General features: G+C 42.3%; 1 protein-coding gene across 1 annotated transcript; it reads right to left on the bottom strand.

Moving 5' to 3' along the window:
- Window positions 1-1,824: 1,824 nt before the first annotated feature.
- On the bottom strand, window positions 1,825-25,087 carry LOC139622707 (serine protease HTRA1A-like). Its single transcript, XM_071480221.1, has 9 exons — window positions 24,387-25,087; window positions 17,382-17,481; window positions 16,577-16,781; window positions 5,925-6,119; window positions 5,807-5,839; window positions 5,581-5,695; window positions 4,870-4,927; window positions 4,329-4,424; window positions 1,825-2,498 (listed from the first exon to the last, which is right to left on the bottom strand). The coding sequence occupies exons 1-9, from the start codon at window positions 24,847-24,849 to the stop codon at window positions 2,330-2,332; spliced, it is 1,434 nt and encodes a 477-aa protein (XP_071336322.1). The 5' UTR covers window positions 24,850-25,087; the 3' UTR covers window positions 1,825-2,329.
- Window positions 25,088-26,304: the final 1,217 nt, after the last annotated feature.

Raw genomic sequence — 26,304 nt, 5'->3', positions numbered from 1 at the left:
TAACCCATGAGCAAAAACACCCTGAAGAGAGGTCTCGTCCCACCCATTCTCTGAGGCTGGTATCCTATTGTCTGCATAGATGGAGGACTCTATCTTGATGACCATCAAGCGCCCTGTGTTTCTGCTGAGTCCATATTGGCCAGAGTGTTCATTGTGTTTTAAATAAGTGGACACAGAAGCAGACACAGAAACTCAGAGGTGCTGAGGTATTTAATAGTGAAAGGGTTGTGGGGAGATGCATGCAGAGGTCAGAACTTCAGTACGTCCAGTCTGAAATAAAATCTTGGCTACTACATTAAAGTGTCTTGTCTCAGCTTTAATATGAGTAGGTTTTACGTCAATACAGAAATAACTATGTGAGAGTTATAGCCATTTAAACACATAGTGTCCAAAATTTAGGGCATCAAAAGTGAATGGACACTTGACAACTAAATGCTTCTTGAACAGCTGTGTTGTTCCAACATTCATCCACAGAAGAGCTCACACGTGGCTCTGAGTTGACTGAGAGTCGAGACTTACCGTTTAGATTGAGCTGAAGTAAACAGCCACAGCCTGGCTTAGAGTGAGTTTGGGCATTTAGGGTGGGGCAAGAGTGCACAGGGGTTCGCTTGATTTACAACCCAAGACAACACCAGGACATTATGTGAAATGGAATGTGCCACAATAATTGTTTTATCAGGATTGTTGTGTTTATATCATCATGAAGCACTAATCATGTGTTAGATATGTGTGTGCAAAACTGTTTGTCAGATGGTGTTTTATGACAGTATTTGACAGTAAAGTAGATAACCTCCTAACCCCTACATATGATTATGCCACATAGGATACACATAGACCAGGATGCTGAAGCAGGTGCAGACCATCCTGTCTGCTGATGGGTTTTGGTACCATGCCAGCCCCATATAGATCTCATGTTCTAGTCAAGCCAGTATCCAGGCCTTTGAAAGCTTTGCATCAGACAAATGTTGATACTCCATTTAAACAAGTCCCAATACACAGGTTATTTAAAGTTCATAAAGTTCATTGTTATTTCTAATCATGCATAGTACAGTTTAACTGATTACTCTTTTAGAGAAACCCCTTCTGCACCTACCTGGGTTTAAAGAGAGTTCAGTGAGAGTGTTGGTTTTATAAAATATGCTAAATTTACTTTTTGAAAACAGAAAGCTCACAATAAAGTCAGATGGCAGCTCTAGACAGATATACAAAGGCAAAGCATGATCCCTACTGCATGTCCCTCTGTCTTTCAAACCTACTGGTAAAGCTGTTGAATTTTGATTTAATCTCTGCAGACAGTGCAACAAAACAGACTTTTCATTTGAGTTATGGTGGGTTACAATGAAGAAAACAAAAGCTTCTGCACAGTTTTTCCATTGCAGATTTCACATCTAGTGAATGTGTTTTTGGTCAGAAATTCTCTTGTATATTTTGAAGCTGTTTGTAGTGTGTGGTCGTTTCTGCAGTTCTCATGAGGTCTACCTCATCATCTTCATCCAAAATTCATGTGGCAAACAAAACTAAGCGTATTCATAGGAGCCCCACATCTGTGGCCACTGCATTGTGGGTCAGATCTCTGTTTGGCTCGCACTCCTGTCTCTGAGGTCAGCCTGTGGAGCCCCTCGCCCCACAATCACACCAGACCAGTATCAAGCCCATATGAAGGCAATAAAATCAGATTTAAACCAGATCCTGATTGTTTTTATGCTCCCCACACACAAAGAAAATTTTGTAATGTCAGCCTGGGTACAGTCCATCTCAAAATGTGTGTGTCTGTTTATATGTGGATAAAACTGAGTGGGAAAAAAAACAAGAAAGTCAGCATGGTGAGTGTCAAAACAAAAGAAAGTCAATCCTTTATTTTTTCTTAGTATACATCACATGACCAACAAAAACACTCTACAGTACTTTAAAAAAAGAGTTTAAAAAACAACAATTATACAAATCAGATTTGCCCAGCGAGTCGTTAAATTGCTTAAAAGGCCTGACTGAGCAAAAGTCCATATTAAAAAAGACACAAAACAAGTAAAAGCAGATCAAAACAATATGGCGATAACCAACTTCTGATGTTTGTGACCAAACAGTAGTAGCATTGATGAAAGCATTAGAGACTAAAAGTGAAAACACACATGGAAAACAAAGTACAGCACCGCTTTTAGAGCATCTGCACAGTCGTTCCTTTCAAGGCAAAACCAGATTTTTCCTGGATGTGTGGCGCCACTGGCCTTTGGCCACAGGGAGAGGGTCTGTCAGTGAAGCCCCTCGCCAATATAAGGTCCACTGGTGATAAGTAAAACCTAGCTCCAGCTCCTGTGGTGTGAATTGTGGAAGGTCAAGGGTCAATCTCCATGGGAACAACAGTGAGGATAGCGTCCTCATTTCCGCGGCGCACAACTACTCTCAAGGTGTCTTCCTTCTTGATGGTGGCGCTGACGTCAGCCGCTGATGAGATCCTCTGGCCATTGATGGAGATGATGACGTCGTGCTCTTTCAGTCCACCACTGGAGCAGAGAAGAAGAAGGGCTTCAGTTCAGTGCATGTTATAAGGATAACAACAAAAAAAATTGCATTTTTGTTTTCCAAGTCTGATTATTTTTGCATTAATATGGTATTCAGGCAATGATATTCAATTTCAGCCTCTAAGGAGGTGTATGGGACTGGAAAGTAACAATAGCATCTTAATCTAGAGGTTTAAGATGCTGGCTGTGGGATCACAGTGTCACTAGTTTAAGTCCAGCTGTTGCATATCAACCCACATCACTCTTCATCCTCATTTCTGTCAGCTCTACACTGTATTTCATCTCATAAATGCAGAAATGCCACAAAAGCATTAACAGTTTCAAATCAGTTTACACTTTGTAAGAACATAAGTTTGATGATATACTATATTTTCTTATTGTGAATAGATCCCAATAATAGACCGAAACCATTATGAACTGATGAAGTGTTATCTGTGATCTGTCGCCTTCTTCTGTTCTTATGTTTCCATTGTTGTAGAAAAATAAATAAAAACACATCAGTAACAAAAGCAAAAACAAAAACAAAAAAACTATGTCACCAGCTTAATTTTTTAATGACAAAATGTGTCAGTTTTACTGCAGCTCTTTTCCTGTTGTGTTTCTCTTTAGATTTTTGTAGGAAGAATTAAAACAGCAGGTTTATTTAATGGTCTACAGATGTAATGGCTCACAAACTACACATTATGTGCTTCTAGTGCTACATACAAACATACTGTATTCAACCTGTACTTTGGTCAGGTTTGCTTACAGGTCTGTGACCACAATTGAAATCAATACATCTGTTGTAAGAATGTTAACGATGGAACAATAATGATGAAATGATAGCACAGTGAGGTTAGAGCACTAAGCAAATGAAATATGTTGGCCAAACCTATATGCATAATGAACAAAACACAAACAAACTAGTAAACCTGAAATCTCACACAGACCGCAGCAGTAACCAGCAGTGATATCAAAAGATATCACTGCTCACAAGCTCTCAGCTGCTTAATCACAGCCACATGTTAACACAAACCACCACACCTCAGCTCGTAACAGCGTCCATTAACACAACTGCAGCTCAGTATTGCCCTCATTACACTCAGCTGCTCCAACACCTCCAGGAACACAGCAAAAAGAGGGTTCTCTACAGCAGGGTCAAGATTTCCAAAGGCCATAAACCAACACAAATCAAAGGGAGATCAAAAGCATGAAAGTGCAGGCTCGAAAATAACATGGAATATAAAAAGGAACCACAGAAATGTTATTATGCAAAAAGCAGGGTGATTTAAGTAATGAGTAAACTCTGACGAGGCCTTGTAGGGGGACCACTCTGGAGTGGGCTGGGTGGGCAGATCGCTGGCAAACCACAGCGCAGCCAGTAACCTCCCTGCATGAGGTTTGAAGGAAATCGCTGACCTCAGCATCTCCCGAGCCCCACTCTGCTGGAGTTGTGGTGGTGGCTGATTGGAGTGGGCTGCGATTGTGGGAGGAGGGGGATATTTTAGAAGGCCAGGCACTCCAGGCACGCGGGAGTGAGCTATGAATCTACGTACTACTGAGACAGTTGTGTAGGAGGTTGTGTGTGTGTCTTTGAATGTGTGTCTATGTGCACACTTTACAGTTAGAGGAGAGAAATAAAATACAGGAAGGAAATGAAATATACTGTCTATTTGCATAGTGAAAGGTAGCTGCATGGGGAGTGATGAGAATCTTGTGCACATTTAGAGCATGTGTGTAACACATAGTGCCAAAGACAATATCCCATAGCCCAGAAAGAGTCAGAAACGACTTGGACTTGCAGTTCACTGAAAACCATACTGTTATTCTTACATTGCAGCTGGTGTCTTTGCGATGACTTCCATAACGTAAGCTCCAGAGGTGATGTCAGGAAAGTCACGGTGTCGAGTCTTCAGATCTTTGGCCAGTCTAGAGGTAGAAAAGGGGGAAGGAGAATCTATTACATTTATTTAATGGGGCACAAAACAAGAAATGGAAATGTTTCCTGTTGTCTGAAACACAATAAAGGGAATCATTTAATACATTTCTGCAGATTTCATGCTGGTATTTCACTGCCAATGTGCAGACAGGAGACAAATGACAGGGAAAATCTTAATAAATTAGTGGAGAAACAACATGCTTCCACACAGGGCACGAGGGGTCACTGAATGTTTTAATGAGAATGAAAATGATATCTTATGGTCTGGCCTTAACAGTCACCAGATCTCAACCCGGTTAAACAACTATGGGAGTTTTTGGACTGGCAGTGCTCTCCACCACTGTCATCAACACACCAAAGGAGGGACTATCTTTTGGGAGAATGGTGTTCATCCCTCCAGTAGAGTCCAGAGACATACATCAGTGTGCAACTTACGCTGGAGTGAGAGTCATCATCCTCACACCAATATATTTCTTCTTAGCAGCTGTTCTCCCTAAAGATAGACAACAACACATTAAAATACAATCATTCATCCTCTCGCCTGCAGCAGTCTGGGTTCTTAGTTTTATAAAGCTGTTTGTTCACCTCAAAAAAACTAAAAGATCCTCCAGGGTGTTTTTTTTTTTTTCTTTGAGTGAAAGAAGTATTAGTTACACATCTACATACTCCATCTTCTATGTTTTTCATCATAAATTTGGGGAGTCTTGTTTTTTTTAGTTATTTCATCATACAGAAAAATGAAACTGAGAGGCCATGTTGGCAGCCACATATGAAAACACATGTGTGCGTTGGTCCAGAACACGACGCAAGTTAAAAGGTGAAAAGCAGTAAAACAAAAGAACAACCCGACATATACTGACACTTTCTTCTTTGTAGTTTATTTGAGATGTCATAACCCTGTTAGGTAATGTCGGGCAAGGATTCATGAAGCCAAATATGGACTCAGTTTATCTCAAGAGAGCACACGGTGATAATAACAACCACAGAAATGGTGTGCTGAATTACACGCTCCTTCACTGAATATGCACTTGGGATCTTGGTCCAACTCTTGCAGCCAGTTTTCTGAATTGTTACAGTTTGCCCTGGTGATTTAATAGAAGCAGTAAAATGAAAACATAATGAGGCGTGTTCAGTGAGAGCTCATACCTCTGGACTGTCTGTCATAGGACTCTGCCAGGAACTGTCGTATCTTGTCTGAGGGTATGGCGAAGGAGATGCCAGCCGTCACTTTCAACGTATTGATCCCGATCACCTCGCCATCCTAAAACAGCAAACCTCAACTTAGCATCTGCCAAAAAAAACAACTGTAAATGATTGTATGGAATGTAAAACTGTGCTCTGTCTGCCAAAAAAAATTTAAAAAACGGCTCACCAAATTTAACAGAGGCCCTCCAGAGTTGCCGTACTGTCAAAAAGATACGCCAGTTATTATTTGTGTTTGTAGGAAAAAAAAGTGTTTGCATAATGATAATGCAACTTCATTCACTTACATTGATGATGGCATCAGTCTGAATGTAGTCCATGTCGGAGTTGCGAAGGCCCAGCTCTCTGCCTCCTCGCTGAGTGGTGCTGACGATTCCCGTGGTAACTGTATTCTGGAGGGAAAACGGGCTGCCGATGGCGACCACAAACTCCCCTGGTCTCAGGTCTGATGAACGGCCCAGCAACAGCACAGGCAGCTTGTTCTGCAGGAGGGAAACGAGGGGTCAACGTTCATGTTACTGGAGGCCAAAGATACTAAATTTTAGTCATGAGGCTTTGCAGAATAAAACTATGGTCATGTTGACCAGTTAGTGGGAAGACATACATAAAAATGAACCTCGTATAATATGCAAAAGGCATTGGAATATATACATACATATACAAAAAAAGGTGTCATTATTGAACAACCAGGTAAACATGGATATATGGTAAAGAATTCCATTTCCAGAGAGTGTGAGGGTGTGTTAGTGGAAAGTAAAAGCCTCTGCCGGCTGCCTCTTTATCCTTGCAGACAACAGACAAGAGATCTGAATACTAATATTATAGCTCTCAATATAGGAAAATGAGAGCTGGTATGTAAGGTAAAAGTTTTTTGTGTTAAAGGTTAGATGAGGAAAGATACTATATCAATACTTGACTATAATCTGCATGTGAAAATTGGATATTTTTAATCTGTTTAATATGGAATTCATACAGAATCAATGTGTTTTGGTGACTGATTTGAAAAAGTAGAGCTCTTCAATAAAAATCACAAAGTCAGTGTCGCTCTAACTGCAATTACTTTACAGAGTTTTAAGGACAACTGATGATTGTGTGTTTTATGAGTGGACAGTGGGAAAATAATTACAGCAAAACCACAAGTCTTCTAAACACAACCCACTCAGTGCTGCATGGCAATGCTCCCATACAAAAACAATTACTCCTTTTCCACTGCAGGGAGAAGTGACATTTATGCCAAACAGCTCAACTAAAAATGCTAATAATCAACATCAAGAGCTTATTAGTCAGACTGAAAGTGTAGTTCAGCTGACAAATCGCTCCTAATGGTGAGCGTGTGCCAACAAGCCACAGATGCTGGAGAACTGACTGATATACAGTAAATAATGACTACCTTAAGCTCTGGTTAGTTCTGTTACACTGAGCAGTGGAAACCGGACTACTGGGACCTTGCCTCTGCAGACAGACGCAGAAAGGATATATTTATCCATCCGCAGTGACAGTTTCCTTCTTTGAATGAAATCATCTCTGCCGGGCTGCCCGCAGTCAAAGCCCACGCGCCGCCACATGACGTTGAGTCTGCGCACAGGCCCACGCCCTGACGGCAGGCGGGTGCTGTCTTAGAAAAAAAAAAAAAAAGGGACCTGTGCTGCTCGTGTGTATCCATTTTGTTTACTTAGGGTTATAAATAGGTGGCAGAGGAGGCTGCAAGGTAACTGAGACAGTAACACAAGTTGGCACACACACAGACAAAAGCATCTATTTGAAACATACATACCCCGACTGAACACTCACACATTGCAGGCAAAATCACAAATCATATTATTCTCAATCATAAAACGTGACACCTGGCTGCACATGCATGAGAACATGGATGTAGACACTATAAACTCACAGCAGACACCTGATTTATGAACTAGTTTCAATGAAATTCAGAAACTGGATCGTGAAAAAACATTGAACACACACTTTCAATTCAGTCGCGCGTGTGTTAGACCTCGCTGTAAACGAGCTTGCCCCATGAGGTGAAGTTATTATTAGAAAATGACAAAGATAGTGATAGCTAGTAAACTGAGGAAGAGAACCTTTCAGTCGTACTTTCCATCTTACCTTATACACACACACACACACACGCACAAACACAGATCCACATGTACGAACGCCTACATTGCACAAATGTCAGAAGCTGTCTTCCTGATGCCTGTGGGCTTATTTGAACATAGTGGGGATGTTAAAAGCAAACATGGCTCACACACACACACACACACACACACACACACACACACACAGGCTGCAGAAGTGTGTACGTAAACCAGGAAACATGCATTTGGCATGTGCAAACACATATAAACAGACACCTGACACAGGAGCAGCAGTCTGTATAATAATCACCCCCCCTCCCCTCCTCCCTTCACACCGTGAGATAAGAGTATAACCAGATGGAGCGAGGAAGCAAGAGAAACACACACACACACACACACACACACACACACACACACACACTCACAGCTGAGAGAGAGAGGGGACGTCAGGTGGATGTGAGTCACTGCCAAGACATTCAGGACCCGGCCACTGCTGGTCACCATGAGCATGATAACAGTTAGTGATACCAGCGGTGTCATGGTGACTGTTGCTATCAGGTGAAAACCTTGTATCTCCAAAATGTCAGCTTTGAGGAATAGCTGCAGTTAATCCTAATGTGTTTTGAAAGAGTTTAATAAGTGCGGCTTATGGACGTCTTTGCCCATCGCTGGCTCACACAACACACCCACACAAAATCACAATGCATTCTGAAAAATCACGTACAAAGGGCGCGAAATGCATCAGTTTGCTGACAACCAAATGACGCCTCTGTGAGAAGGCAGAACAAACACTGAAAATGCAGGCTGCCCGACTTTGTCAAAGACCCTGAGCTTACATATCACTTACTAATCGTGAGTAGTCAGCAATCTGGAATGCCTCGTGGAAAATCCTCTCACCACGCAAGTTCGCCTCTCCTGACCACCCAAGTGACTCACCCTGCTATTTCAGATGAAGGTCAGGATGCACTGGTGCTTCACCAAAAGGCACTATAGCCGCACGTAAAGGAAGGAGGCGAGGTGAAAGAAGGGAACAACAAACACCGCAAACCACGGGAAGAGAGTCTGAGAATGTGAGACGAATGAGTCAAACGCAGTTTTGTTTGATATCATGTCCTCGTATGCAGCCAGAGCTGGCAGACAGCAGCTTTTGACCAAAAAATAAATAAATATATTTTTGGTTTGAGGCCCAAAAGAGCATCAATTTGGGATTATGTCAGAAAAACTACACTATATGTGCTGCAGAGCTCTTGAAAAAGATCCGATGTGGTGTGCGAGGATAGCATCTAGTTTCTGAAAATGAAAGGTTCTTGTTTTGTTAGGTCGGAGACCGCTTCATTGCCTCACGTTGCTAAACTTCAGTATGATGCCATAGATTTCTCTCTTCCAAGTCACAAAGCAAACCATGTTTTCCACGTTCTCCAGGGTTTAGATAAGAGAGGGAAGTGGAGCATCAGATTGAAGGATGGTGGACTTAAGAGCTTTGTTTGCCTTGACAGAAGAAGTTGTTGTAAGGGGCACGTGTCAGAAAAAAAATCCAGACTTTGTTTCAAACCTTTTTTGTCGCTGAGGTGAGTTTTGATCTCCTGCACACAGACAGATTTTGTCACAGTTATGCTATCAGGGTGAAAGGACAGTAAGACAGCTGGTAGACAAGCAAACAGATTGACTTGAAAATAGAGGCAAAGTTGCCATGGAGATCTGTCATTGTTTAATGTTGCAGCCTTGGTCGATCGGAGGCTAATTTAAAAGCCATTACACTAACTACCATTTTATGACTAGAAGACCAGGTGCAAACTTTAACTCCAGTCAAGCTGGGATGGACTGTGGCCTAATAGTTTCTGAGACACGTGTGTACTTATATACACCCACAGACACACATATGAGCACACAGAAAGAGGGAGGCGGTTGCCTGAGCGTGAACTCTCACAAACTCAAGTCTGTAAATTAAAACCCACGCACCTGGCACTGCTTAGATATACAGCCAGACCATTTCCAATACACACATTCAGACACAGAGGCTGTTCTGGTTGGGTCAGTGCATGACCCCCAGTGTATATAACCTCAACTTCAGTCACTTAAGCTTTCCTGTTTCTTTCATACAGGTGGCTTCAAAGCAGGGAAACATACTTTCATAAGTTCTACTTTGCAATATTCATACACTAAGGTATAGGGTTTTACTGCTGACATCTGAACTTGTGCCCTCAGGGTTGTGCTAACGCAGATTTAAAAAAAAAAGTGGGGCAGGTTTCAGCATGCTCGTACATAACATCAAGCCAGAGGATCAGGAGATCATGCTGAGGGGCTGGAGAGAGGGGACACTGAGTGTGTCTTTGTCTGCAGTCTGGATGCTTGTATGGTGTGTAAGTGACTCATTTATGTGTGTATGAATGCCTGTTTGTGCACGTTTGGTAGACGGAGAAAAACACTGAGATGTAGGTGAATGTCGTAACTATGGTTGTTACCGAAAATGTAACAAACATCGTAAATATCAGAGACGTAGGTGCTCATCAAAGCCAGTCATCACATGAAGCAGGACTTTTGCTACACTGAGCAGTTCCTCGCACTGTAGGTAACATCAACATGTTCAAATCACACTGGCTAGACCATATCCTTGTGGACACCAGTATGGAAACCACTATGGTTTCCATATGTTGTTGGGAGGGTTTTTAGTCTTTATAAGAGCAAACATATGTCTGTGAGTTCCGTGTGTATGTTCCACTCTGTGTAGTTTTGCATGAGAGCTCAGAGGATTTGAGGGCGTCTCAGTTCTGGCGAGACACCACAAAACTTTGAACTGCACAAATCACAATGATGAGAGGAGATGAGGTCTCATGTGTTCATTTGCTTCAGGACAAAACTTTTAAAGTTTTAAACTAAAGTATTAGGTCATACTTTTGTTTATACAGTATTGAAACGTTTCATTGGGATTTACCCCACATCTTGCCCTGTGTGTGCTCAGATAAGATAAGATCAGATGAGATCGCCTTCATTAGTCCCACAGTGGGGAAATTCACAGTGTTACATCAGCAAAGTGGCAGTGCAGAGAACAGGAAAGCTGCAGAAACTGCGATAACAAATATTTAGAACTATAAATAATAACAATATAATAATGTACTAAATATATAGATACAAAAAATTACATATTTACAACAACAGTAGCTAATGCATGAGGTTGTTATGGTGGTGAGCTGTCTGTTATATACACTCCAGCTCTGACCTTGAACATTATAAGGTTTAGAAAATGGATGAATATTTCACTCTGCGTGCAGAGAATAGTGGCAAGAATGAAACCTATGACGGAAATACTAATTCCTATAGGTTTTATATGTCTAGGGTGGTTATATTGTAGTCTAGACTATTCTTTATAAGGCTCGGGGAGCTCACTGGAATCTCCTCAATCACCTCTGAGGGTCCCTAAATCCCATTTTAAGAACTAAAGGATTAAAGCTGTCTGTAAATGTGGCACTTTTTTGAAGCCTACATCCAAAAAAGGAGAATGACACTTTAAATAAATGAGTAAGTAGATAATAAATTGCACAACTGGCTCAAAAAGCAACACCTCCTTCCAGAAACAATGTCAGGTTTACTCTGGGTAATCATCATAGAGACTGTTTCTTCTGTGGATTTCACAGAGGAAATTTGTTGCTGTTGAATTTGCTTTAAATGTCAAATCTGTGAGGGCCACAAGAGTTCAAAGGGGCATTGCAAAACAATGGACTTATGAAATAAAAACTAAATGTGTCACAAGGGATAAGATTGAAAATTATTTTTTTCCCTGGGGTGAACTAACCCTTAAAGGCAGGGCCAGATGATATAATCTAGACTCTATAATTATCAAAGAATGCACCATAGCCTTGTCTCTATTTAGTGCAAAAATAAAATTGATTGATAGTCAGTTAATGTCTTAAATACCCCGTTTGTTATCAACCATCTCTACCACCATAGCAGTGGTAGATTTGAAACATCTAAAGTGATGTCATTGACTGGGATGAAACAGTTTTGGGCAAAGCAGGCTTGGAGAACAATTATGCAGCCAAAAAGTAGGCCAAGACAAAGTGCATCAAGACCCAGCAGGGCAAAAGAGTGTGTGTGTGTGTGTGTGTGTGTGTTTGAGAGAGAGAGAGAGAGAGAGAGAGAGAGAGAGAGACTGTGTGTGTGCTTTCTTTGGCTCTTTTCCCACCCGACTGCATCCTTAAGCATGGGAACCATTTTAGTTGAAGGGATGAAGAGGATGAAGAGAGAGGATGGGTGAGGAGGAGAGGAGGATGTGATTCATTTCCCCTCCGCCTGTCTCTGAAGGACGACATGCAGTGTCTTTCCACTGGCAATGGAGCATGTCCTTCATGTCCCTGCAGTGAGCCATCTTAAACCCCACCCCATATGCACGCGCACACACACACACACACACACACACACACACACACACACACACACACACACACACACACACACGAACTGATTTAAATAATTGACTGCAGGTTTGCTTTTGTCTGTCAATACTGTTCATCCAGGGGAATGTAGACATCTCTTACTTCCTGGGGAAACATTTACCCGATGCTGCTGATAAACAGATAAATGCAGCTACATGGAGGCGCATTCCTCTCTTTCCTCTCTGCACATAAACACACACACACACACACACACATACACACACACATATCCATATTTCAATAATAGCCCTGTCCAAACGAGCACCAGGCAAATTTCCCAGCAAGAATGGTATGAGAGTCTTAATACTAGGTGATGGGTAGAACAGACACAAACAGTGACATTGTTGTCAGGAGACCGTACGGGAAACATGAGGGCACTTCTCCTTGCCTCACTGCAACACTTGCAAGGCAGATTTTTGCATGAGGGTTAAGTTAAGGGCTCATTTGTAGGAGATACATCCAGGGGGAGTGAAGTGTTTTTGAGGCAACTTATCTTTACACTTATCTCTGTGGTGTTGAAAACAGGATGAAAATATCGACCGACCCTTCAACAAGAACCGCTCCCCTTGCGATTTGCTAGCTTTCGATTTTAGCACTGCACATAATCGTTTTACGAACGGGGGCAGGTTTACCAATTGAAATCTGTCGTAATTCTTGTCTATCAGACAGCAGTAGGCAAAAGCATCTTCTCAATTCTGGTTAAGAACTGTTGATTTCGTCTGCTGAAATGAGGGCGGTCGATAGCTATAGCAGGCCGGATAATTAGGCTTACGTTACCTTCAGGAGTTACTAAAAAACTCTGTCTCTGGCTAACTTGTTTTTAAACGAGAACCCTGACAAAGGCTCTTAAATATGCCATTGATAGTTACATACACTATCCTGCTAAAGATTTGATGATTCATGTAGAATAGAAAGAAACGCAGCCCCCCCCCCCCCCCCCTCCCCCCATACACTGATTTCAGTACATGGAGACATCCAAAGCTTGACATGCCTGCGGTGCCTATGATTGTTTAACTATAATAGGATAATCAGTGTTTGGGGGTACTGTAGCTACAGTTCCACCACAAACAATTCAGTTGTTTCGGGTTTCTGAGAGTGTAAAGTATAAAGCAGTGCACTATGAAGCCAGGGTTATAATGACTGCACAAGTCGTGTGATAAAATGATCTGGAACGATACGGAAAATTCCCCACACAGTACATTTGAGTGTTTCCAAGTCATTCCAAGACGGTATGGCTGCTTGCAAGTGGGGGTCAGCATAAGTTAATATGATTAAATACACGTCTTTCCAAGTCAGCAAGCTTTCCAGTCAGAGTGAGGCCTTCCAGGTAAAAGTGAACGTATCCAATTCATTGTGAGCGTTTCCAAGTGAATGTGACCATGTCCAAGTTCTGAGTGAGAGAATTGGAGGCCGTTTTAAACCTGAGGCACAACGAGCTCTATCTTTATTGTGCCGTCGCCACATCACACAGTGCACTCGTTAGCCTATTAGCTCACATAGTCCTTCAGACATATGGATCCATTTTCCAGGCCTTGACCACATCGCTCTGTCTTTCTCCGTCCCTCTTGCTTTCTCTTTTCCCCTCATACTCTCTACACAGGAACAAGTGAGCACAGCACCCCCCCCCCTTCCCCTCTGAAGTTCCAGCTGCTGTAGACAGACTAATGTATTCCCCAGAGCTGAGGGGTAGACCACAGCCCCGGGAACGGACTGGGCCTTGCTACCAATAAACTCCAATTTCACATAGAAAAGGAAAGAGAAGGACAAGAGAAGTGAGTCATTATTCTCAGGGAAAACTTAACTTTAGAAACTTTCTCACTCATAAACTGGTGCAATTGTTTACTGATTATCTGTGGCTGCTTCTGGAGAGCTGATGTTGACAACAGTCAGCTTTTATTTAATAAAGAGAACACTGTGGTGAAGACACTAAGGAACACAGAGAAACAGTGATGAAGGTGGGAACAAGGGAGGGAAGGATAGAAGACTAAAGAGCTGTACTCGTCAGACTGGACCAGTCAGAATATGAATTTATAAACCACATACTGTATAGTAATTTTGGTACAAAATAGCTCAATTCTTGCTTGTGGATGTGGAAATTTTTCTATAAATGAAAACTCAAACTGAAAAGCTTCTTCTTTTATTCTCCATGGAGCCACTGTGCTGCAAGAAATATCTCATCACTTGCGGTGACACATTTAGTGACCTAGGACTTAAAGGAGATCCAACCATCACATGCCCACATGCACAATCAAAGAGTTTTTGTAAGAGATTTTAATGTAAGTGATGGTGGTCATAATCCACAGTCCTAGTACTCTTCAACAGTCAGAGTTAAACAACTCAAGAGGGCATCACCAAAGTCAAAGTACCAAAGTCCTCCTTTTGTTTCCCCAGAATCTCTGTTGTGCTGCAGTGGAGGGACAAACAGAAAAACAGGGAATTCGTCACAAGAAAGACCATAACTTTGCTGAAGCCTCAATTACAGCGACCTGCAGCTATTTTCTATGTTATTTTCTTTAGGTACTGAAATAAAACACCCTGAAGCAATGGGTTTGGATGGCTACACTTACTTTTTTAAACTTAATCCACAATGACAACTTTACTCACACTCCTGCCCTCTCATTATAACTCTCTCTTATCCTCTAATTTCCCCATGTATTATCCCTCACTTGCTCCAAATATCTCACACACACACACACACCAACTCTCCCTCATTAGCAGAAATGCCAGTTCCATTAAAATCATGTGGCCTTTCCAAAGTGACCACAGGTCTCCCGGGTCTTCATAACTGACTCGGCCTGGATGACCTGCTTCGACTTCACACAATAACTCTTTAGCAAAACCAGTATGTTCATGATGTTGAATCCGTTTTCTACCAGTATGACACCCTGGATACAGCTGACTACAATCACCTATTGTCTACCAACCAGATATGGTGTCATGCAGAGGAATGCTATAAATACAAACTCAGTGAAAAGCTGGAAAATAATTGGCATGCAACGTATACACAAGTATCAGTGATTCCTGAATCTGCAACTACTGACTGTACGCAACACAGGCTCAGCAGAGCACGGGGATGCAAACAAACCCCCACGCCCCCCAAATGAGCCAGACTGTCATCAACAATCTAAACGGCTTTTATTATAGGATGATCAAAAACAAAGCACCTGTCACTGCTCTTTTCCACACTCTTCCCTCACACTGTCAGCCAAACAAAACCTGAATGTTTCAGCTTCTTTTCAGAATCGGAGGTCTTTGTAATACACCTTGTGTTGCTGTCATGAACATCTATTCAGCTGCGTCACCCAGCCATGAGAGTGAGCTCCATAATACACCCTGCTCTGCTATGACTTCCAGTCAATAGGCCCTGGCTTCGTGCCATGCATTCCTTCACTTGACTCTGAGCCGTGATCAAAATATGACAGAGTAGACAGAGAAACAAATGTTGTGGTACGAAGAGAAAAACACGGAGCAAACGTCTTTCAAACGTCCTGTACAGCAAAGCATAGAAAGATTTTTTACCTCTTTTGTTTTACACATCAGCACTTCCTCTAAAGTGGCCATAGATTTGCACCTTGTGGTAATAAGGGACTGTCTCTGCAGGCTGCTCGTGAGATGATTTGTGTAATATCTGTCAGTTGTTTTTGCAGCCTGTTGTGTCTCCACGCCAAAAGGATCAGCAGTGACTGCCAGCCAGCTGTGTTTTAAAGACCCATTTGGCTGCACTTGCAATCTCACTTTACTTGACTTGCACTCTGAATAATCTCCTAGATTTAGAATATTTTCATGCCAGACTTCAATCCCACAGTCGTCAATTATCTTAACAGTTAAACGGGAGAATTACAAAACAGTCAGTTAGTGTTTGGATCTTTTTGCACAGGCTGACAGAAAACTTTCTTTGCAGTTTTCCTTGAGTCACTTGGTGAGTTCATTTGTCAAACAAAGATTTGTCCACATCTATTATTCTCATCTTAGAAGCAGTCAGTGGTCTATAAAGTGAATCTGAAGGGTTGTTAGCTTCTAGAAGTTGACAAACTATGTTATTTCTTCAATAGGAATATGGAAAAAACAGTTCAAAAGCATAGTGTTGTACCGACTTGCACTTCCAGTGAGAGAAAGTGTAGTGGGAAAGTGGAGAAAATCTCGTTTAAAATATATCTTGAAGGAACAGTAAGACATTTTGGAAAATATCCTCATTCATGCTTTCTTTCCTCATCTCACTCTCAGCAAGGAAGTGAGTAAGTATAATTCTCAAAATCTTAAAATATTCCTTTAAATGAGTCCTGGCTGAAATAGGCAGCGACCAAGTAAAAGCGAGCAGAAAAAAACGTGTGGCTAAATAAGCAGTTTGTTTTACCAACATTTTACTTTCTTGCTACCACTCTCCTAGTTTTGGCTCTCTGGGCCCTGTGACTGTCTTGAACTTTGACTGACCGGTGCATCGATCTTGATGAGGGCGATGTCCGATTTCTCATCCACGTCTTTGATTTTGGCATCATAGGAGGCGCCGCTCTTTAGCTCCACTTTCACCCGGTGCTTATTGGCCACCACATGGGCATTGGTCACAATCTGGCCGTCTTCTGACACAACGAAGCCAGAACCACTGGCCACTGCCACCTCCCGCTTGGTGTAGGTCATCCTGTGGGGTGAAGGAGACGATGGTAGGAGGGAGGAAGAGGGGATTAGGGTATTACTATTCACCCTCACTCTTTCAACAGGTGCCTTCTGGAAAAAAAACAGCACTGAGAAGATACCAAAACCAATGCATTATGTAACTGTAGTGTAAGAGTTGAAAGCATGTGAATCTCAGGAGGTAAATATATAAACAAGAGACAGTTAAGTGTCGGGGAAGAAGGGGAAGGGGAAACAGAAATTGCGGCATTAATATACAACACAGTTCAACCTGAGGCAGCAACAGCAGAAGAGGGAAGAAAGGAGAAGATAAGACACAGGTGTGAGAGAGACAGAGATGGAAGACAATGAAGGAGCCACTTTACAGGCCACAGGGACAGACAGGACGGAGACGACACAGACCGAGAATCGAGGCGTCAAAGACGGATAAGAGGCAGAGATGAAAGAGCACAAAAGCTGGGGAGATGATGAAAAGAGAATGTTGAAAGATTGAAGTGGGGAGAAAGGTGCAATACCGACTGGTGTGGTCTGGTTAAGTACACAGGTGGGCTGTAAATTTTAGTGTGCTTCAGTGTGGCCCTTCTACACACAGATGCACTGCTCTTACTTGCGGTAAAGTTCAATGTGAACTACAGACGGAGCAATTCTCTCCACCACGTCGGCGATGAAGTTGTATTTGTGTCTCGGGCTGTCTGGATTGTCCTGAGCTGGAAGTACAACACACACACACACGCACACACACACAACGTCAGACAAGTAAAAACAAATAAAAGATGCATTGAAATACTGCATGATGTAAGAGTTGTGTGAGAATAGAAACTCTCACATAAAACTGCCCTTTATCATAACCCAGTGGGGAAAAGATGACAGTTCATCCGCGGTTGAGACAGTCTAGGTCAGGTCTGACACATATGCATCCACACTCATTTACAGACACTTAACCCTGGCAATAAACCATGTAAATAAATACTTTACCTTTACCCTCATTTTACCCTGTGGTTGACTGTACACGACAAATTCTTAAACCATCAACAGGTCCTTTGTCAAGACCAAACTGGTCCTCAGAAGTACAATACTGCTCACACACATACTGTCTGACAGCGTATGTGTGAGGATTGCCAAGTTCACTGAATCACCCACCCCACCATCTATCCAACATTGGGCAAGTCAGGAAATGTTGACTGATTTACCTGGTAATTAAATCCTGCCCAGAAGACAGTTTAACCAAAGCTACGAATCAAGACTCCCCAGACCTTTCCCTCGTCCCTCCATTCGTAAACCCTCATTTTGCCACGTACCTCCAACTACTTTGCCTCGCAAAGACAATTTTCAGTCATTATATTCCCCTCGAGGACAGAATTTTGCAAAAGCCAAAGGCAACCATAAGCCCAGGGATATCAATGATTGCAGTGAAGGGTTAAGGAAAGAGAAAGAGATTTTCCACTTGAGGTGCAGTTAAGCTAACACAAGCACAGAATGAGCACCATCTTGCTGTAACGAATACCACTAAATTATACAGTATGAAAGCTTTGTCAACCCGCAGGGGGAAAATTCTGGTGTTATATGATCACTGGATCACGTTCAACAATCAGATAAATTGTATATGCACAAGAGTCAAGAGTCTCCTGCTGCAGAGGCTGTATTTAGGCACAGTGGCGCTTTGAGCTGAATGCTCACGTAATATTTATCATGTTCACCAGTTGATTTACCGCGTTGGCATGCTAACATTCGCTAATTAGCACTAAAACAGAAAGTACAGCTGAAGATGATGGGAAACCAAAGTACTGGACTAATTAAACTTTTGACCTGCGGCTGGTGCTTAATTTAAAGTTAAGAGATCACCAAAGTTGTTTCATTTCCTCATGAGGGGGACATTTATTCAAAAGTCAAGGGATCACCAAAGTCAGTAGGTTTCATCCTCTGGGCAGCATAAACGTCTGTATAAAAAAGTATGGTAATTCATCTAATAGTTTATTTTTTTTTTGTCTGGGCAGAAATGGTGGACTGACTGACTGATGCTGACAGAACCTCTTTTCTACGAATCCTTGTTGAACTTAAAAGCTACAAGTCAAATGTTAAATTTAATAAATGTCACACAAGTCTCTCCTCATGGTAAGAAAGAGAGGTAACGGAAAGGTTGGAGTCATATTCCCCATCCAAGCTTCACACCCATGAGGGTTTGTGGTCAGCTCTGATGATAGGATTATAGTCAGAGAGCAGGCCCAGTGTCCAGAACCTGTGTTGTTTCTGGAGTATCCACACTGACTCTCAGTCCCTTCCACTTCACCATGCTATGATGACTGGCGTCTCCTCACACACATGCTAGAATTTACTACCAAAGACACACTTCTACCACAACCAAGCAAATGTGAAGATAGAAGACTTAAAGGACCAGTGGTGACAATTTGTTAGAAATGGGAAATCATGAATCAACTGTTGCTCACAGCTCAGTAACATTATCTGAGCTTAGAGAGGCTTTCCTGTTGCAGAGTCCTGTTGACCTACGGGCCAAATTGAAAAGCATCTGTCTCTTTAAATGCCAAAAAATGACAAAATTCATCCTGAACGCTGAAATGTCACCCATATGTGAAGGGAGGTAGGAAAGCAAAGCGTCCTGATTAGTGTCTGATCCACATATTGCTTTTGTAACATTTTTCCATGTCTGCTGAACAGTTGCCAGAGGTAACCAGTAAATTTACAGACCAGACAGCAAAACAATGAGCTGAAACTCACTCAAGCTCGTTTCTGTAGGTCCATCGCTATGAGTGAGCCCTTCTCACATTGTTATCACATTATGATTTGATACACAAATTGCAGCTTACATCAAGTAAGAAAAGACAAAGCTAAATTATGTCGGACAGCATTTATTTTCATGTGCTTTTCAATAAGCATTTCACAAATAAATAAAAAGACAAACATTCAGAAACAGGATGACCGACATTAGTTTGTCAGCAACCCTGCATTTTACCAGCTGTAGTTCACCAGCTGTAGTTTGATTATATGAGGAGTTAGTTACAGACAAGGACATGAATAATAGATTTTAGAGACATTTGGAAATTGGCAATTTTTAAATTTGGTATTTGGTAAATTTGTTGATCAAAAAGAATATCGCTTCATATGAGCAAAGAGCAGCCGAAAACCCAGATCTAGAGATGATACGATGCTCTTAGCTTGGTAATAGCAAATAAGTGCTCTTGTAAGACCAAGCCAACCTGTCAGTCTGTCTAATTGTTCCAGTTCAGAGAGCTACATTATAGTGGACCAAGAATGGAGCCGTGAGGGACGCCACAAGTAAGACATAAAGAGGGGGAAGGATTAATCCATTATAGACTCAAAAAAGCGATGATGATACTGTGATGAACAGTATTACATCCAGGAGAGGGAGGACAGGACACTCACCTTCAGACTTAGCAGTGGCTAATTTATTCAGTGCTGTGACTCTGGTGAATGCCCGAGTGGAATTAATGAAAAGTGTTGTGGGTCTCCTACAGATTTAACAGCTGTTCACATACCACAGTTTCAGTTTAGAGATTGGTCCATAGGCTATTGGGGTTTCTGGCAGATTCATAGTCACAGAGCAGGCTGATACACATTATGAGTTTGCATGACATACTGACCTATAAAGAGCAAGACATTTGCTTTAGGGACCAGAGACCTGATGAAGTAAAGATTTCATCCATATGGAAGACATAATGAGAGAGTATTGAGGAGAGGGGGTGGGGTGGTGTGGGGGTGAGGGGGTGGGGTGGGGTTGACTCCTAATAAAAGTTCGTTATAAAGTTGACCAGACCATCAGTTAACAATAACCATGTGTCTAAAAGATTGTTTCTGGAGTCAAACCAAACATTCAATAAGGGGGAAACCATTCGAACACAACACTTTAAAAGGAGAACGTTCATTTAAAGCTGCTCTCGTTTTCTACCCATCTGTGTCTCTCTCTCCCTCTCTCACACACACAGACATTCAAAGCCCTCTGTCTTCATCACTCATTACCCCTATTCTCTCCACACATTGACCTTCACCACAAGGGTCCAGGCTCAAGATTTCAGCTGATTCTTTTTTTTTTTTCAATTTTCCCATACATAGTACCCACTGTTTTATTGGTGCCTGCAGGCGGAAGCAGCTTTTTCTTAGACTAGAGAAGCTGGATGTGAATACAGTAAGGTCAGTTCTTCTCCCTCACACACACTGATTCTCTCCTGCTGGGCAAACTGAGGCCCACCACAGCCACGCAAAACATTTGAAACTGAAGCAAATCTTTCTAAATCTTTTCTATCATTAGGATTCAGTCCCAAAGAAGTGCAGCATATCATTTTTTTTTTTTTTTTTTTTTTTAAAGGTGAATAACATAAAACTTCTGGCTGTTGCTTTTTCATTCTAACTGGCCTTATAGTGGAAACCAAGTTACTGAAGCATAGGCAGAGCTTTAAGAGTTATGGCAAGCACTGTCACTTATGTGTATGCGAAGAAAGAGATTGATTTTGGCATCTTCAGCGACTCGTCAGATGTGACTGTTGTGTGCACTCGAGTGTTAGATCATGACTCATTTAGCTTTGATGAGGCTCTGCTTTTTCTGCAGTTTACTTTTGAGCTTTCTGCTATTTATAATGTTACAATGGCACACTGGCGACATTTTGAGGTGACCCAGTGTGCGACTGTGTGAGTAGCTCCAACTGAACTAATTTTTCCGTTTCTAATTTTGTTTTAATTTGTCCCATAACTCAAAGACCTTTACTTTTCCTTTGGGGACTTGGGATACGACCAGAAACACACACACACACACACGTTAGTGGGAGAGAAGGGACAGTTTTAGCAGCATCATAACTAACGAAAACCAAACCATTTCACATTTTGTTGCAAGAAAATTATGCATGAGGATAAAAGTATTGAATTTCCCCTGAGGGAAGAATAAAGTATTCCTATCTTTCCTATCTATCTAAAATAAATAGACCTATTGTCAAACTATAAATGCAGAGACCAGAATCCAATCCTTGGAGAATATTAATCTGATAACTTCAAAGCTGCCTAAATAACTCTGAAACTCATGGATTTTAGAGTTAATGCAACATTTAGTAAGATTTATCATGGTCCAGCTATGACTGTTATAGCAGAAACAAGAGGAGAGAGAGAGCAGAGAGGAGGTATAGACAGGAGGAAATGGCATCAGGTTTGTTTGCCCTATCAGTATAATCTGGGCAAGGAGGATATGCAAACATTACATTTCCATTTTGTAGACAGTATTAGATGAAATCAGAGGAAGGGACGTCCATGAAAGAGGATGCAGCAAAGGTGGTCGAGCAATACAGAAATAATGAGTACGAGAATCACAGGCCTCAGGAGCAGGAGGGAAAATAAATGAGGAAAACAGACAGACAGACATGCAGAAACAGGAGCGGAGACAGACTGATAGAAAAACTTTTTTTTTTTTAAAGTCAAAGACACATGCACAGAGATGGTGTTTTAATATTATGAGTGGCTGAGACAAGTTGGGGAAGAATGTGCATATTCAGCACAATGTCACTCGCCTGGAGTCACAGAGTGCATTCTGCAACATCAGCTAGCATCGCCATAAAGGGCAGTACGGTCTTGCTCTGGGTTGGATCTAAATGGATCATTAAGAATCTGCATGATCACAACTTTATTCACCCAGATTCCTTGTATTAGGTTTTCTCTGCAGCCAAGAAATGCACTTCTGTGTTACAAATTTGTAATTTGTGGCATCCTGGTGGTCTCATAGATGTATGCCATCTTGGTACACTTCCAGCCCCCATCCCTCAGCAATTTTCCTGTCAGCGTCTCCACTGTCACTTTCAATATTGGCTTGAAAAATGCTAAAAACACGTTTTTTTTTAAGGCCAATTTTCAACAAATATGACCTAAAGGTCACAGCAATATTTGGCCTACTTTTCTTTGCCAGACTGAACAACTTGCACAAACACCGTCTTTACCGTCCAGACATGAAATGACATCATGCCAAGTGTACTTGCATATGTTTTTCTTAACATGGGGCCAAGTTGCAGGGTAGTTAAAGGTGCTCGGCGGGGGTCGAGTTTCTTTTCATTGCCACAGTCGACAGCCTTGATCACTTCTTATGCTGAAGTTTATTTCACAAAAAAGGAGGAGATGGCATTATTCCCCAACAGCGTGGACAGAGGCACATCCGATGCACCAAATGAAATGTGACTCGTTTTACAGCAGCGATGGAAGTTTTCACTGGGTGCCATGGAAAATCAATAGCACTCACCACAGTCTTGCTCTGGTTCAGACATGGTTAGCTGCCTGGGAATGACTTAACCATTTAAGTTGCTTACATGACTGACAAACAAATGTGGCGATACAGTCTGCTCTACCGCCGCGCCCACACGCTTTTTGATGTACATGTAAACCTTCCCCTAAAATATGGGTTGCTAATCGTGTGTTTTCCCCTCGGTGTCTCCTGCCTGTTTGAAACTGTCTTCCACAGAGGAGGGACCATGGCTCTGAATCAGCGCCAGGCATTCCTTCATGTGACTGTGTGATTTATGAGTGACAACAGAAACACAGAGAGGAAGAGAGACAGGGGGGGGGGCAGGTTTCCAAGTCTTGAGGCAAGTTACAGGTCTGTGAGGTAACAGGTGTTGAAGCTCTTCATTCAGAAGTTTATCAGTTGCACATATGGTGCCTACTTCAGATGGACATATGTAAAACACATGCACACACACACACACACATACACACGCAAATAAAAAGTGAAGAATGATACAATGTCTTTCCCGTCTGTAGCCTCACATATGTGCAAGTGTGTTTGAATCAAGATATATCGTGCACACACACACACACACACACACACACACACATGCAGCATTAATGATGATGAATGACTCACTGATTTGACAGATTTGACAGATTGTTCTGTTTCACAGAGCAGCAGAGGTGAAGACTGACGTCTGTTTATTGTTGAGTTCCGCTGATTAGCCTGAAATACTTTTCTCATGACACTGATGAAGTTCAGGTCCAAACTGTAACACTCACATATACCAATTATTACAAATACATCACTTCAGAACTGTTTATCATACTTATCAGGCTTTGGAAATACTTTTCAGTTCAGCTAATGTTTAGTCGACTGCCCTGGCACTGGCTGTTTTGTATGAAACAATCAAGCACTTTATAGCCATGTGACCGTAGGTTATGCATGCCAGAGATAATCCAAAGCCTCACATCCAGCTTTACATCAGGGGAGAGCTCATGACTTCATTCAGCCTGGCAAAAGTAAAAAGGGTTCTCTGATCAAGTCTAATTAATGCAGGGACAAGGAGGAAACACACTTGAATAGTGGCTCTTGTTATCCCAGACACAATAGGGATTGTGTGTCAGTGAATGCAGCTTTTAGTTATAACATCTGTGAAGTTCAAACCACAATCGTCCGGTGAGGATCTGAGAGGGTCACGATCAAGAGCAAGAAAAGACAAAGTGTGTCTTGCAGCCCACAGGAGTTTAACTCTGCAGGAAGTACTCTAAATACAGAGCAATGACTGCCATAGCTCACTCCCGACCAGTTCTTATCAGTACGTGGGTTTGTTTTGGGCTCTTGTTGACCCTGTTGTCCTTGACAAAACAACCTGGGCATTACCTTTCCCGCAGGCTCCTCGCTGAATGAAATGAACAGGTGGCTGCTGCAGCTTCTCCGCCCGGCGGCTGACCCTCTTCAGCTCGCAGATATTCCGGTAGGACACCCCATCGCTTCCACACACCGGCTCGGTGGCTTTGCACACGCAAATCCCGCTCTTGCTTCTCCTCCTCACCGTGATAGTGTATGCCACCCCGCCGGGGACGGAGCACTCCAGCCCCTCTCCGCACACGGGGTCCCCGAGCTTCCCGCTGCCGCCGCAGGCTTCGCCCTCTCCGGACGCGCACACCGGGCAGCAGTGGCAGGCGTCGAGGGCTTGACCCGCCTGGCAGTCCGCTGGTAGCCGGGGACACATCGACTTATCACACCTCGCAGGACATCCGATAACATACCGGCTGGAGATTTGCGCATCTGCCGGCGCGGACGCAAAGGCTACGATTGCGCACAACAACAGTGACCAAAACATGATTCAGACTAGTAATACGTTTTTTTTTTTTTTTTAAATAAAAAAGTTAAATAAAAAGTTTAGAAGAGCTCCAAAAGTTCGCTCTCTGCTTGCAGTGTTATGGGATGAGAGAGCTCAGTAGTGCTGAGGGGAGAGTCACTTCAGCCGCAGAGGCATTTAACGAAAACTCCACCGCGCAACCAATTACGCCGCTGTACGTTTTTTGCTGGCACCGCATCATAGAGGCAGCTCACTCCCTGGATGATCACAACAAGCCTGGTCATTGGTGGGTTTACGTGACGTAGCTACTGAACGGAAGCGCTGCTTCACTGATGTGTCTCCAGAGGCGTGACAGAGGAGAGAGAGAGAGAGCAGAAAACAAGCCCGAGTGAGGATAGATGTCAAAAGTGCTGCATTTATTCAAGAGCTGTGATACAAAACCCAGTAAAAAGGTGAGTAAAATAAGTTTTTTTTTTTAAAAAGTAATAAAGTTGTGTGTAACTTCTCTCATCTGTTGCTTCCACTGAAGAAGGAGGAGGGTGGAGGAGCTCACAGAGGTCAAGGTCAGCTTCACAACACCTCTGGAGTTTATAGAGAACCACTGAAAAGGACATTTCAGCCACTGATCCTGATTTAAACATTTACAAACAAGTACAAATATAAAATTAAGAACCCAGTAGTGGAAGGAGTAATGCTGCCCAGATGTTTTATATGCTGCACACCCCTCCATACATCCTGCAGGCTTATTTTCTGCATGTTTTCTTTTTTTTTTTTTTAACTACTCCCTTATGAATTAGTCACTCCTGGCACTCCACACAAGCCTTATGGCTAATTAGGAAAATCAGTGATGGAAAAAAGTTGTGTGGATGTGAGATTTGTGGAGTTAATGTAGCGCTTTCACATACTCTTGATGAACAGCCAAATTTGTTCTAATTGGAAAATAGCAAGAGAGCATGATTTATCCATTTATTATGATCTAATCCCAGCACTATGGGTTATAAGCACCCTGCTCACAGGGAAATAAACAACATTTAATGGTGAGATCCAAACAATGATAACCATTGCCTCCCAAGTTAGAGTGTAAATCACTTTTTTCAATAATTGTTTGCGCCACAGACGCAGTGGAAAAAAACATAAAGTAATGTTTAAATTGATTGTTTGTGGGAATGACACATATTTCCAGTATTAGGGGACTCAATTTTACTGTTGGCAAACAACGAACCTCTGTTAGGTTTAGATGTCTGTGGTGAGCTTTAAAAGAGTCTAGTAAACACACGAGGCAATGAATCAGTGCCATAAACTGCCTCAGCACAATGTGATTGATTATGGGTGCCGGGCTGTTTTGATAGCTCTTGGTTTAAATGCAGTGGCCAGGTGAATGGGAGCAGCCCTCTGGAAATGGAGGGACTCAAAGGATGAAGACCCCTGTGGTGCGCTGGAGCACTGGGTAACACAAGCTCCTGTATCCAAAGGGCA

This window comes from Trachinotus anak, unplaced genomic scaffold (genome assembly GCF_046630095.1).
Source record: "Trachinotus anak isolate AG129_WGS33_773 ecotype Australia unplaced genomic scaffold, CSIRO_AGI_Tana_v1 ptg000007l, whole genome shotgun sequence".
Taxonomy (NCBI): Eukaryota; Metazoa; Chordata; class Actinopteri; order Carangiformes; family Carangidae; genus Trachinotus; species Trachinotus anak.
Note: the sequence above shows the minus strand (reverse complement) of the source record. Positions and strands in the feature narration are given on the sequence as shown.